The following is a 15,086-nucleotide window of genomic DNA, read 5'->3' on the forward strand; positions in this document are numbered from 1 at the left end:
TCTTTTTTGGCGAGTTCTCTGTCTTGACCAACACGGAAAAAGCATCCTCTTGCGTTGGATGCTCTCCTGGTATCAGAGCTTGACAAACTGGTCATTTTTGGTGAGTTCTCTGTCTCGATCAACACGGAAAAAGCATCCTCCTGCGTTGGATGCTCTCCTGGTATCAGAGCTTGACAAACTGGTCATTTTTGGTGAGTTCTCTGTCTCGGTCAACACGGAAAAAGCATCCTCCTGCGTTGGAAGCTCTCCTAGTATCAGAGCTTGACAAACTGGTCATTTTTGGTGAGTTCTCTGTCTCGATTGTCCCGGAAAAAGCATCCTCCTGCGTTGGATGCTCTCCTGGTATCAGAGCTTGACAAACTGTTCTTTTTTGGCGAGTTCTCTGTCTTGACCAACACGGAAAAAGCATCCTCCTGCGTTGGATGCTCTCCTGGTATCAGAGCTTGAAAAACTGGTCATTTTTGGTGAGTTCTCTGTCTCGATCAACACGGAAAAAGCATCCTCCTGCGTTGGATGCTCTCCTGGTATCAGAGCTCGACAAATTGGTTATTTTTGGTGAGTTCTCTGTCTCGATCAACACGGAAAAAAGCATCCTCCTGCGTTGGATGCTCACCTTGTATCAGAGCTAGACAAACTGGTCATTTTTGGTTAGTTCTCTGTCTCGGTCAACGCGGAAAAAGCATCCTCCTGCGTTGGATGCTCTCATGGTATCAGAGCTTGACAAACTGGTCTTTTTTGGCGAGTTCTCTGTCTCGATCAACACGGAAAAAGCATCCTCCTGCGTTGGATGCTCTCCTGGTATCAGAGCTTGACAAACTGGTCTTTTTTGGCAAATTCTCTGTCTCGGTCAACGCGGCAAAAGCATCCTCCTGCGTTGGATGCTCTGCTTGTATCAGAGCTTGACAAACTGGTAATTTTTGGTGAGTTCTCTGTCTCGATCAACACGGAAAAAGCATCCTCCTGCGTTGGATGCTCTCCTGGTATCAGAGCTTGACAAACTGGTCATTTTTGGTGAGTTCTCTGTCCCGACCAACACGGAAAAAGCATCCTCCTGCGTTGGATGCTCTCCTGGTATCAGAGCTTGACAAACTGGTTATTTTTGGTGAGTTCTCTGTCTCGATCAACACGGAAAAAGCATCCTCCTGCGTTGGAAGCTCTCCTGGTATCAGAGCTTGACAAACTGGTCATTTTTGGTGAGTTCTCTGTCTCGATCAACACGGAAAAGGCATCCTCCCACGTTGGATGTTCTCCTGGTATCAGAGCTCGACAAACTGGTCAATTTTGGTGAGTTCTCTGTCTCGATCAACACGGAAAAAGCATCCTTCTGCGTTGGAAGCTCTCCTGGTATCAGAGCTTGACAAACTGGTCATTTTTGGCGAGTTCTCTGTCTCGATCAACACGGAAAAAGCATCCTCCTGCGTTGGATGCTCTCCTGGTATCAGAGCTTGACAAACTGGTCATTTTTGGTGAGTTCTCTGTCTCGATCAACACGGAAAAAGCATCCTCCTGCGTTGGATGCTCTCCTGGTATCAGAGCTTGACAAACTGGTCATTTTTGGTGAGTTCTCTGTCTCGATCAACGCGGAAAAAGCATCCTCCTGCGTTGGATGTTCTCCTGGTATCAGAGCTTGACAAATTGGTCATTTTTGGTGAGTTCTCTGTCTCGGTCAACGCGGAAAAAGCATCCTCCTGCGTTGGATGCTCTCCTGGTATCAGAGCTTGACAAATTGGTCATTTTTGGTGAGTTCTCTGTCTCGGTCAACGCGGAAAAAGCATCCTCCTGCGTTGGATGCTCTCCTGGTATCAGAGCTTGACAAACTGGTCATTTTTGGTGAGTTCTCTGTCTCGATCAACGCGGAAAAAGCATCCTCCTGCGTTGGATGCTCTCCTGGTATCAGAGCTTGACAAACTGGTCATTTTTGGTGAGTTCTCTGTCTCGATCAACACGGAAAAAGCATCCTCCTGCGTTGGATGCTCTCCTGGTATCAGAGCTTGACAAACTGGTCATTTTTGGTGAGTTCTCTGTCTCGATCAACACGGAAAAAGCATCCTCCTGCGTTGGAAGCTCTCCTGGTATCAGAGCTTGACAAACTGGTCATTTTTGGCGAGTTCTCTGTCTCGATCAACACGGAAAAAGCATCCTTCCACGTTGGATGTTCTCCTGGTATCAGAGCTCGACAAACTGGTCATTTTTGGTGAGTTCTCTGTCTCGATCAATACGGAAAAACGCATCCTCCTGCGTTGGATGCTCTCCTGGTATCAGAGCTTGACAAACTGGTCATTTTTGGTGAGTTCTCTGTCTCGATCAATACGGAAAAAGCATCCTCTTGCGTTGGATGCTCTCCTGGTATCAGAACTTGACAAACTGGTCATTTTTGGTGAGTTCTCTGTCTCGATCAACACGGAAAAAGCATCCTCCCACGTTGGATGTTCTCCTGGTATCAGAGCTTGACAAACTGGTCATTTTTGGTGAGTTCTCTGTCTCGATCAATACGGAAAAACGCATCCTTCTGCGTTGGATGCTCTCCTTGTATAAGAGCTTGACAAACTGGTCAATTTTGGTGAGTTCTCTGTCTCGATCAACACGGAAAAAGCATCCTCCTGCGTTGGAAGCTCTCCTGGTATCAGAGCTTGACAAAGTGGTCATTTTTTGCGAGTTCTCTGTCTCGATCAACACGGAAAAAGCATCCTCCTGCGTTGGATGCTCTCCTGGTATCAGAGCTTGACAAACTGGTAATTTTTGGTGAGTTCTCTGTCTCGATCAACGCGGAAAAAGCATCCTCCTGCGTTGGATGCTCTCCTGGTATCAGAGCTTGACAAACTGGTCATTTTTGGTGAGTTCTCTGTCTCGATCAATACGGAAAAAGCATCCTCTTGCGTTGGATGCTCTCCTGGTATCAGAGCTTGACAAACTGGTCATTTTTGGCGAGTTCTCTGTCTCGATCAACACGGAAAAAGCATCCTCCCACGTTGGATGTTCTCCTGGTATCAGAGCTTGACAAAGTGGTCATTTTTGGTGAGTTCTCTGTCTCGGTCAACGCGGAAAAAGCATCCTCCTGCGTTGGATGCTCTCCTGGTATCAGAGCTCGACAAACTGGTCAATTTTTGTGAGTTCTCTGTCTCGATCAACACGGAAAAAGCATCCTCCTGCGTTGGATGCTCTCCTGGTATCAGAGCTTGACAAAGTGGTCATTTTTGGTGAGTTCTCTGTCTCGATCAACGCGGAAAAAGCATCCTCCTGCGTTGGATGCTCTCCTTGTATCAGAGCTAGACAAACTGGTCATTTTTGGTGAGTTCTCTGTCTCGATCAACACGGAAAAAGCATCCTCCCACGTTGGATGTTCTCCTGGTATCAGAGCTTGACAAATTGGTCATTTTTGGTGAGTTCTCTGTCTCGGTCAACGCGGAAAAAGCATCCTCCTGCGTTGGATGCTCTGATGGTATCAGAGCTTGACAAACTGGTCTTTTTTGGCGAGTTCTCTGTCTCGATCAACACGGAAAAAGCATCCTCCTGCGTTGGAAGCTCTCCTGGTATCAGAACTTGACAAACTGGTCATTTTTGGTGAGTTCTCAGTCTCGGTCAACACGGAAAAAGCATCCTCCCACGTTGGATGTTCTCCTGGTATCAGAGCTTGACAAAGTGGTCATTTTTGGTGAGTTCTCTGTCTCGGTCAACGCGGAAAAAGCATCCTCTTGCGTTGGATGCTCTCCTGGTATCAGAGCTTGACAAACTGGTCATTTTTGGCGAGTTCTCTGTCTCGATCAACACGGAAAAAGCATCCTCCCACGTTGGATGTTCTCCTGGTATCAGAGCTTGACAAATTGGTCATTTTTGGTGAGTTCTCTGTCTCGGTCAACGCGGAAAAAGCATCCTCCTGCGTTGGATGCTCTGATGGTATCAGAGCTTGACAAACTGGTCTTTTTTGGCGAGTTCTCTGTCTCGATCAACACGGAAAAAGCATCCTCCTGCGTTGGAAGCTCTCCTGGTATCAGAGCTTGACAAACTGGTCATTTTTGGTGAGTTCTCTGTCTCGGTCAACACGGAAAAAGCATCCTCCCACGTTGGATGTTCTCCTGGTATCAGAGCTTGACAAACTGGTCATTTTTGGTGAGTTCTCTGTCTCGATCAATACGGAAAAAGCATCCTCTTGCGTTGGATGCTCTCCTGGTATCAGAGCTTGACAAACTGGTCATTTTTGGCGAGTTCTCTGTCTCGATCAACACGGAAAAAGCATCCTCCCACGTTGGATGTTCTCCTGGTATCAGAGCTTGACAAAGTGGTCATTTTTGGTGAGTTCTCTGTCTCGATCAATACGGAAAAAGCATCCTCTTGCGTTGGAAGCTCTCCTGGTATCAGAGCTTGACAAACTGGTCATTTTTGGCGAGTTCTCTGTCTCGATCAACACGGAAAAAGCATCCTCCCACGTTGGATGTTCTCCTGGTATCAGAGCTTGACAAATTGGTCATTTTTGGTTAGTTCTCTGTCTCGATCAACGCGGAAAAAGCATCCTCCTGCGTTGGATGCTCTCATGGTATCAGAGCTTGACAAACTGGTCTTTTTTGGCGAGATCTCTGTCTCGATCAACACGGAAAAAGCATCCTCCCACGTTGGATGTTCTCCTGGTATCAGAGCTTGACAAATTGGTCATTTTTGGTGAGTTCTCTGTCTCGGTCAACGCGGAAAAAGCATCCTCCTGCGTTGGATGCTCTGATGGTATCAGAGCTTGACAAACTGGTCTTTTTTGGCGAGTTCTCTGTCTCGATCAACGCGGGAAAAGCATCCTCCTGCGTTGGATGCTCTCCTGGTATCAGAGCTCGACAAACTGGTCAATTTTTGTGAGTTCTCTGTCTCGATCAACACGGAAAAAGCATCCTCCTGCGTTGGAAGCTCTCCTGGTATCAGAGCTTGACAAAGTGGTCATTTTTTGCGAGTTCTCTGTCTCGATCAACACGGAAAAAGCATCCTCCTGCGTTGGATGCTCTCCTGGTATCAGAGCTTGACAAACTGGTAATTTTTGGTGAGTTCTCTGTCTCGATCAACGCGGAAAAAGCATCCTCCTGCGTTGGATGCTCTCCTGGTATCAGAGCTTGACAAATTGGTCATTTTTGGTGAGTTCTCTGTCTCGATCAATACGGAAAAAGCATCCTCTTGCGTTGGAAGCTCTCCTGGTATCAGAGCTTGACAAACTGGTCATTTTTGGCGAGTTCTCTGTCTCGATCAACACGGAAAAAGCATCCTCCTGCGTTGGATGCTCTCCTGGTATCAGAGCTTGACAAACTGGTCATTTTTGGTGAGTTCTCTGTCTCGATCAACACGAAAAAAGCATCCTCCTGCGTTGGATGCTCTCCTGGTATCAGAGCTTGACAAACTGGTCATTTTTGGCGAGTTCTCTGTCTCGATCAACACGGAAAAAGCATCCTCCCACGTTGGATGTTCTCCTGGTATCAGAGCTTGACAAATTGGTCATTTTTGGTGAGTTCTCTGTCACGGTCAACGCGGAAAAAGCATCCCTATGCGTTGGATGCTCTCCTGGTATCAGAGCTTGACAAAGTGGTCATTTTTGGTGAGTTCTCTGTCTCGGTCAACGCGGAAAAAGCATCCTCCTGCGTTGGATGCTCTCCTGGTATCAGAGCTAGACAAATTGGTCATTTACCTGATTTTAATAGAAAACCATACAATTTTCGACCTTTTTTCAAGTTTTTAGGGTCAAAATTTTCACAAAATTTTTTTTTTCTTTAAACGCCTTTAACTTCATTATTTTGCGTCCTAGACCCTTAAAAGTTTCACCTGATTTCAATAGAAAACCATACAATTTTCGGACTTTTTTCAAGTTTTTAGGGCAAAAATTTTCACAAATTTTTTTTTTCTTTAAACGCCTGTAACTTCTTTATTTTGCGTCCTAGACCCTTCAAAGTTTCACCTGATTTCAATAGAAAACCATACAATTTTCGGACTTTTTTCATGTTTTGGGGTCAAAATTTTTACAAAAATTTTTTTTTCTTTAACACGTTGACTGCCACGGTACATGTTCACTGAACTGCCCCGTCAGGTCACCGAAGCACTCGTAGAAACAATTGCATTTGCATTCGGTTTTTTTCTCCTTCTCTTTTAAATTACATTCACCAATTCTATTTGTTGTTTTAGTCGCTCCAAAATGTTGTTAAAAATCGGTGAAATTCCGACTCCAACTCCTGCTGGCAAGGGAATCGGATTTATCAGACTCTGACAATATCACTTCTATGAATTCCTCCGTTTTACTTATAATCAATTTTTCTACTGAATGCTTGAGCTTTTTGAATACTTTAGTTGTACTTCGAATCTTTTAGCGCAAGGTTCATCCCAAGATTTTTCGCAGCAAAGATGCCATATCGGACCAAATGGCCACAACAATGAGGAAAGGCGTCAAATGGTACCGAAAGCTAGGAATCGAGCTTTTTTTGGGAACCTCTGTAGTAAACGCCTTAGTAGTTTTTAAAACTGCAACAAAAAAAAATATCGGCATAAGAGAATTTAGAGAAATGATTGCTTCTGGATTGTTACAAATACCCGTAAAAAATACAACTAATTTCAGTCCGCACCAAGTACATCATGTTTTAGCCATCCGTCAGGACTCTCATAGGAAAAAATTGCGACGCGCATGCAAACAATGGTACAACAATAAGAGACAAAATATGGGCCGCTTAAAGGCACGTGAAACTGTTAAAAGATCGTTTACATTCAAGCAGTCCCGATCAACTTCAACTTTGTGCTGAGTGTTTTAACATTGTTCATCGAAAATAAACGATGAATAAATGAGAATAGAAACATAATAGAGACTCTCTTTTTTATTTAGAAAGAATAACCACGAAAAAAAGCACTGTGAAAGCAAAGGAATCAAGTATGTGCAAATTTAACGCTTGTAAATCGTCTGTTTCAACGTGAAATGTGTCAGCCACTATATGGCTGACGTGGCCCGATCGAAAAAAAACCCGTCAGCCACATAGTGGCTGACATGGCGGTCAACGTGTTAAACATCTATTGTTCGTACCATTCTTGGTCAAATGTTTTAAAGGCAGTTCGCTATTTATTAAGCGTTCATACATAATGATACAATTATAAAGTTACACAGTAGAGTAAAATCTAGGCACTAACATAATTATTTAAAGAATAACCAAGAGTAGGATCAAGATTAGACTAACGCACGATTGCAACGTGCGCTGGTGTGTGTGTTCCGTTGGCAGTCGTAAGTGTTAGACCTTTGATGTAAGATGGATGAAATGGGTTGAAATGCTAGCTGCGCGCATCGCTTGATCAAGTTATTTGGTTGAGTTAGACTGTTTTCTGAAGGTGATTGCAGATATATGTTGTAAAATTCAACCATTTGGGTGAATCGTGTTATACAAAGAGCGGTGATAAGATGAAACGAAAACAAAACAAATGAAAGGATAACGTAAGGCACCAACATCATTCGATGTTGAATTTCTGTAGATGAATTTCTTAAGCGCTAACTCTTGCAAACGAATAAAATCTACGTTGGTCGCAAATTTTACTGTGCGCTCTCCGATCGCCCTTTCGATAGTTGCGATCGTTTTGTTATTGTCCTACAGTTTTTTTTCTTCTTTATTGTTTCGCATTTTTAAAGTTTACTTTCGCGGCAGTGTAAATAAATAATGTCGGTTGGTTTAGTTGGCGCACTTCTATTCTAGCGTTCTACCGATATGGGGATTAATTAAACGTACATTAATGAAACGTCACATAAGAAGTTACACACTCTCTCTCTCTCTCTCTCTCTCTCTCTTACTTCTGAGTGTTTGCTAGTATAGGTGCAACTTCGGCACATATCCCCCGATTATATGTTATCGTTGCATTTTCTTTATCAAAGTTAATACTTGCCAAAAGCACTCATTACGACTATATAAAAAAAATAATAGTTTTTCTTCCCAAGGTGATGCTACCAAGCTTTCCTGTCATCCGCAAAACAATGTAAACATCATTAAATGATTAATCGATTGAACGCACAACGATCCTTACTAGCGCTTATTAGTAGTGTTGACCTATTATGAATAGAAAAATATTTTAAGGTAATTATAAAGCAAAAAATAAAAACAGCACTACAGCTACTACAAGCGAGCTGATCCGTCCTACAGATCTGTTCGTTAATTTCACAATCGTTTCGTATTTCGTATTAACTTCATGCCTCGCGCTGCGATTTATGATGCTTGAACGATTCGTACGGGGTTCCATTTACAACCAAAATGGGAACGCTACGTTAACAATAATATGGCAGTTTCAATCCATTTTTCTTCTTTTGTTTAACGAAAACACTTCAATTTGATATTATTACACACTCACACACACGCGCACATACACAAACACACGCAAACACACACGATCACTGCACGCATTCGGGTGCAGTTTTAAAATATGCTTTAGCAGTTTTAGAGCGGGGCAGTTTTGTAAAGCAGATTGCGTTACGAGTGGAACAATGTTTTTCGCAATTGTTTTACATGGAGAATAAAAAAAACATTATCAATTTCGTTCTTCCCAAGATCGTACTAAATATGTAAACTTGTTCACAAACGTTTGGTGCGTTGGTGTAGGTTTCGTAATACTAGAACGGCCCGTTTTGAGATTCATTCAACGACAGCATTTTAATTAATCAATTTTACGCATCCCACTTTTTGTGTTTTGTTGCAATGCGTAGAAAAGGTTCCTTCCTTGCCTGGCATCTTCTTTTAAGTTGTTGTTGTAGGTTTCGTTTTCCTCTCCCTTGATGTTTTTTTTTCTTTTTCTCTTCATCCTTAACAATTTTGGTTGTGCAGATTTGCTTTTATCACTATTGAGTATTTTCTGGTATCATCGTTAAATGTATCAATTCGTTCGGAGGTTTGTATGTGTTGGAGTACGTTTCAAGCCAACTCGCAGTGCAAAACATATTTTTTATAATAAAAAATACACCCATATACGGTTGAGTTTATGTACAACTAACAGAATATCGAACATACGGATCTAAATGTGTGGGTATCGATAGCTTATAATATCGATAATTATGTTTAAACACAAATAAAACGAATTGTCTACAGGCGCTTCGCTTATTATTCTCCAAGTATGTAGTTTTTCTTTGTCGTTTTCTAGACTTACTATAGGTAATATCGAAAATTTTGCGAGTTGGCTACACAATCAACAATTGATAGATTTTCAGTTTCCTTTTCTTTTTTTTGTTTCTCGTTCATCTCTTTGTTTTTTTTTTATGTTCCACTTTATTCTTTTGTCATTTTTTTGGTGTTTTTCCCCCTTTTCTAAAACAAATTCTGTTTTGTTATAACTTTAGTTAGGAATGGAAAGGAACGAAACGTTAAGGATGGGGCCTACGACAAATTGTTTGTACTTTTGAGATGATTTGTTTAATTTATTTTTGGCATACACCGATCCAGCAAAGCGATCGTGGTATGTCAACATAAGAAAAGACAAATGCAAAAACAAAAATCCAGCAACAAATTAATAGCCAACAGGCCCTCCCCGGGTATTCATATGGCATAGCAGGACGAGGCAGTGACAAGCCAGACATATGAATGAAATCGTTGGGTAGAATGAAACGAATCTAACAATAAACTAAGCTGTAATGAACCGATCGTGCCGCGTAGCGGGTTCTTACTAGCGTTAACATCAAACAACTACTCAACGGCATCCGTTAATCAATGGACAGCCTGGGTCCTTAAAACAGAACTTAAATTCGCTGTCGCGATCAGTTGCATCGCTTTCGTTGGTAGTCGTCGGTTGATCCGGTATCGTTTGGGGAACGGAAAACGTTCCTCTCATTGACCGACACACCTCACGACCAACCGACCAGTTACGTGTTTGTGTTTGCCGCAGCAATTTCTTGATCATTTTGGCACATTTTGGAGGTTACACTAATTCGAGACTTTGCTTTACGTTTAGGGAAGAAATCGCGGAAATACACACACATACACACGCACACACAAACACACACGTGCATACATTTACACAAACACACGAATCGAGAGTAATACGAGTGTACACTATTCACGGCTAAGGGACGGGAAGAGACGGTTAGTGTGTTATGCCGCTAGTAGCATTTCTAGCGCATCCACATCGATTAAGGAAGACTGGTAGTCGTCGTGGTAGTATATACTACTATTCCAAATGCAGTCTTCGCTGAAAACACCAGTCCTTGGACACTAACACTGTAAGGTCATGGGTTTCGCATCTGATGCTTGTTGTGGTTGAGTCGGCCTAGCTTCTGTGGCCGCCGTTTGGGTACCGGAATTGGCTCCAGATACAGGTTGCTATTTCGTGACACGGAGCAACTTCCGCAGTAGCCGCCACAACGTGCTCGCACCTTTTGGTACGGGGCTTTAAGCTACGGAGCAAAAAAGCGCAAAGGATATGCGACGGTTAGTTATGGTACTGGTAGTCGATGCTATGTAGCTTTCCCGTTTTGCATGACCACTCTTACCGGTACGAGGAAATTCATCACGGACTTTACACCGGCGGTTTCCCACGAGGTGCTGGGTCGAATGCGGAACGGGGTACCCGTCAGGTTGATGGCTAGGTCACCTTGCGGACAATGGCCCGTATTGCTGTAGCAGTCACCAGCCGAACCGAACGGTTGCTTCGTGCCGGAGCTGGTGGTAAATTCGAAATCGTTCGTATGCACCAGCAGCGTATTGACATTGATGCGGATCTTGCGGTAATGTGTCGCACCGTAGTTGATGCTTTCGTCCTCCCAGTCACGTGGTGATTCTTGGCAGCTATTTGCATCGGCCGCTCGACGCTTATTGTAGATGGCATAGTTTTCCCTCGGACCTGGTGGCGATAGAGGCGATTAGTTATAGAGTGTTGTTTATCGAAGGAATTCGTTTAAAAAAAATCGACCGAATCGATCGACACACTTACCTGCGGGCAGGGTAAGATATTCGACTGGTGATCGCGTTGCCATTTTGTGACAATAAATCATAGCGATGGTTCCGTTCAGTTTCATCTCATATTCGCCATCGGTGCGGTGCTTAAGTTGAACATCCTTGCAATTACGGTAGACCGCCGGTCTAGAGCGTGAATCGCATCCTGGCGGTTTTGGGCAGGCGATCGTCTTGTGCGGACGTTCGTTCTCCGGACAGAGGTTCGATTCCGTGTTCAGCAACTCGTCGAAGCACTTGACGGTGCGTTGCTGCTTACCCTTACAGTTGCACTATAATGCGAAGGTGGAGTATGAATGTAAGATAGGTAGATGTTGGTGAGAGAGTGCGTGGTGGTTAGAATTCAGTGAGCTACGGGTGAAAGTGATCCGTGGCGAGCTGATGCTAGATTCGCTCCGTGCCGGATCGGATTGTTCAGATTTTGCTTCAAACAGATCAAACAGAGCACGATCAAGGTACACAGAGGTAGGTAGAAAACTGAGAGGCGTGATTGGAAGGACACAAGTTGCTTAATGGGTGTTTGTTTTGCAGCTTAACTGGAAGTAGTGCCAACTTTAAGTAATATGAAGAACCTGCAGGTATATGATCGTCAATACCATCGCGCTCTTTCCCTCTCTTGTTGTGCTTCAGTTACATGAATTGGGCCAGTGCTGGCCATTCTTTAGTGAGTTTGTTTCACGTAGGAAGCTGAAGCATCATTACACTTAGCTTTTGATCCTCCCAGCGTACACTTTCATCAAGCAGCTGCTAAGGATGAGGATGAACGTTGTTAGTACCATAGCGAAAGCAATTTGTTGAGAACAATTTGTTTTTGGAATGTGTATGATTGTTACAAGTGCCTGGACCTTGAGTGCTATAGACAATCGGTAAGTAGGGACAATATTGTATTGAAATCTTTCTGATTTATATATAGACAAGTACCGATAATAAAAAAAAAACATATATAGATCAGTACATTGGAAGACTACATCATCTAACGCCTCATAATTTGTCCCACAGGAAATATTCTTCAAATTATTTAAAATTTTAGGCGTTTTTCAGGATTCTTCTTCCTATAACAGAGCACGTTCTGTGTTCAGTTCCAATTGAGGGGTTGTTTATACTGTAAGGAATTTATAACATATGGTAAACGACAATTTAAAACCAAAAACAATTTACCAAAATTATACTTATAAGTCAGTTTTTGTTCAAAAAATAGATAAATATAATCGACACATACTTTGAATAGTTTAATTGTTTTCCATTTACAGTATTCCAATGATTGGCAGATCTTCGTGTTCGGTGGTTTCGTCGTCTCGTTGCAGGCTTTTGGTAAGATCTTGCGGCCATCGGTGCAGGTCACGTTGCGCACTGTTCTACCGAAACCGCACCCAACCGAGCACTGCGCACGAACGCGTCGTTTACGCCGATTCAATGCCGGTTCGATGTGTGGGAATAGATTTCGTTTCGTGGGTGGAGGTGGTGGTTGATGTTGTTTTTTAGCGTGGGAAAATGCGTAGAGAAAATTTTTGGGGGGTGCAGTATTTTTTTTTTTTTCGGGACAATGTATTATCAATGTTCAATTGACGGGTGATTCAATATAACATGGGAAATGAAGAAACGCGAAAAGGAGTGTGTGTATGGGAAAAGAACCGAATGTACAAAAAACAAGCGTGCCGATTGGTGGGCGGTGGTAGCGTAAGGTGTAACCAATCGATTTACCACATGGTTGGCAACACAGCGGACACAGCGTTGATGGCAATGAGCACGGTGTGTGGTCGGTTGGTTGGTTTCGGGTGTAGATATGCACAGAGATATGAAACATGAACAGATAAAAACGAGTAGGAAGACAAAACAATGTGATCGTTAGAAAGATTTAGAGAATTACTGCAATGGAATCGCTGTGAAAGTTAGAGTACATTTAAAAAAAGGAAAGGAAAGTACGCTAACATGGATAACATAGAACGTATGGAGCATGTTAAGCTTGCCATGGGATAGCTTAGTTAGTTGGAGATCGTCCAGATCGTGATCACATGTATACAATATGAAAAAACAAACCGATTGAAATGTGAACCACTGTTATACTAAAACTAGAAGCATTCGCTTCAATTTTACAGGGTTTTCGCGTTCAAGTGGTAAAGAGAGAGCTATTTCTGGCTTCTTTTCAAGTTCATTTAGAACGTACATAGACAGACGTAGAATCCTACTCTTTTTCTGGATCTTCTAGAAGCAAACGCAGTTTCCGTGCAAAGCTTTCTCAATTGACACATTATCCTGATATAGTACTACTATAATTTGAACATAAACCTAAGCTTAAAGTTGTGACTGGATCTCAGAAATATTGCAAGTCGGAAGCATTTCTGGATGATGTTCATATAGAAACAAATAGATCTGGGATCCTTCGCACTGGCTGGATCTTTTTCAAAAGGAACCTGATTCTGAGCTGACGTACTGAAAGTACATTCCCGAACCGTTGAGTTTGTCGGTAAAAAAAGTTTTTAAATATTTCAAAAAGTGAGAAGATTTTCGCATCTATTTCGACAAATTCGAGTTGAACTTAAACAGAATCCTGAAAAGACTACCGTATACTTTGCCACTTATGCTCAAAATCCTATAGTAGACATTACATTGCGATACAACGAGACGAACGAGCTCCATGCTAACAATGGCTTAGAAGTACAGCTGGATGTGTGGATAGTCAGTAAGGAAAGCTTATCAACAACAGTGAAAGGTATGCGGGAAGTTCTACGGAGAGGAGAAAAACAAAACACATCATAGTTACGCAGCACACCTTAGACCAGGGCGAGGTCTCCCAGGATGGACGTCTCCCAGGAGGGCGAGGACATCGTTTGTTACATTTTTTCTTCGGCTTTAAAGCGTTCAACGCCGGCTTTGGAGCACTGGCACAATACTTCTCCTCAACTCTTCGGCCGTTTCTAAACGGTTTCGGATTTTCGATCGATTTGGGAAATAACTTCTTGCAGATGAGTACGGGCCTGCGGCGTCCCTCGGCATCGCACGTTCCGGAACACTGCACAACCAGGGCAAGAAGATGGTACGCGACAAGGACGAGCGCCCACGGTAGCACACGGACCATAAGCGTTGGCAGCGGCGGATGGTGATGGTGAGGAGGATGATCGTCAGTTTGGTGGCGGTGAAGTTGTTGAAGTATTGACATTGAAGGTATGGACGGTACACGGTATTTATGTATATGCAGTGGAGTGTTGTCGGTTTTGGTTGTTGTTGGTATGAATCGCGTATTGGCACAGCGATGAGAGCAAATGGTAGCAATGGATTGTTTAATGTTTTTGTTGTTGTTGTTGTAATCGATGATATTGATATGCGTATGAAACATACAGAAGAAAAAAAAAACAAAAGAACACGATCCATGATGATATGGTGTATCATATTTTTAAGAAATGTCATAAAGGAAGAAAGAGAGAAAGAGATAATAAAGAGAAAAAAAGAATCAATTGCATCGTTACATACACGATTGAGTCAATGAAACAAATGTACATCAGGAATCAACACACGTTAAAAATCATTTGCCAATCGGGTTTACCGTATCGGTAGAAAACGATACAGTAGGAAAAAAAGTACCGACAAAAACTAAAGCAAAATAAAAATGAACCAAAAAGAAATAAATGATAATTTTGATTGTAACTTAGGAAAATATAAACACAAAGTAAACGAAAATAAAAAAAAAAACAAACTAACTAAAACAGAAGATAAATAATGAAAGAGTAGAACAAAAATGTCACCAGAACGATATTTACGGTAATTCGCCATTTAAAATTACAACACGATTCCTCGTCCGGTGGTTTCATTTCCTTCGCGCATTGGTCGCTTTCATTGCCACGATGGTCCTGGCACAGGACCTGACGGGAGCGTTTGCATTCGTTATTGCACTAAAAGAGAAAACACAGTCTTAAAATGATTGAGCCACCCAATGAGGTTGTTTGGATAAGGGAGCAAGGATCGTATGTGGGATAATGTAATAATACTAACAATCGGTGCATTAAATCGAAAAACTTTGTGGGCAACAAAATACTAGGGAAATAGTCTCAGCAAAGGGCCCGTTATGTGTATTGCACAATACTCGCGGATATGAACATTTAATTTATTGCAATCAAAGGCGCATAAATCTTGGCATGCAGGTAGATCTTGTGAGATGTACGGTCACAATCGATC

The 15,086-nt window shown here is 42.5% G+C and overlaps 1 protein-coding gene across 1 annotated transcript in view; it reads right to left on the bottom strand.

The window, feature by feature from the left end:
* Nucleotides 1–7,534: 7,534 nt before the first annotated feature.
* Nucleotides 7,535–15,086, bottom strand: part of LOC128310816 (A disintegrin and metalloproteinase with thrombospondin motifs 9) — a 91,057-nt gene continuing 83,505 nt past the window's right edge. The window contains exons 17-22 of the mRNA XM_053047539.1: nucleotides 14,672–14,803; nucleotides 13,687–13,926; nucleotides 12,136–12,297; nucleotides 10,897–11,188; nucleotides 10,457–10,806; nucleotides 7,535–10,360 (exon numbers count right to left, since the gene is read on the bottom strand). Of these exons, the coding sequence (XP_052903499.1) occupies nucleotides 10,193–10,360; nucleotides 10,457–10,806; nucleotides 10,897–11,188; nucleotides 12,136–12,297; nucleotides 13,687–13,926; nucleotides 14,672–14,803 (1,344 nt within the window). The 3' untranslated portion in view covers nucleotides 7,535–10,192. The remainder of the gene's footprint in view (nucleotides 10,361–10,456; nucleotides 10,807–10,896; nucleotides 11,189–12,135; nucleotides 12,298–13,686; nucleotides 13,927–14,671; nucleotides 14,804–15,086) is intronic.

Source organism: Anopheles moucheti, chromosome 2 (genome assembly GCF_943734755.1).
Source record: "Anopheles moucheti chromosome 2, idAnoMoucSN_F20_07, whole genome shotgun sequence".
NCBI lineage: Eukaryota > Metazoa > Arthropoda > Insecta > Diptera > Culicidae > Anopheles > Anopheles moucheti.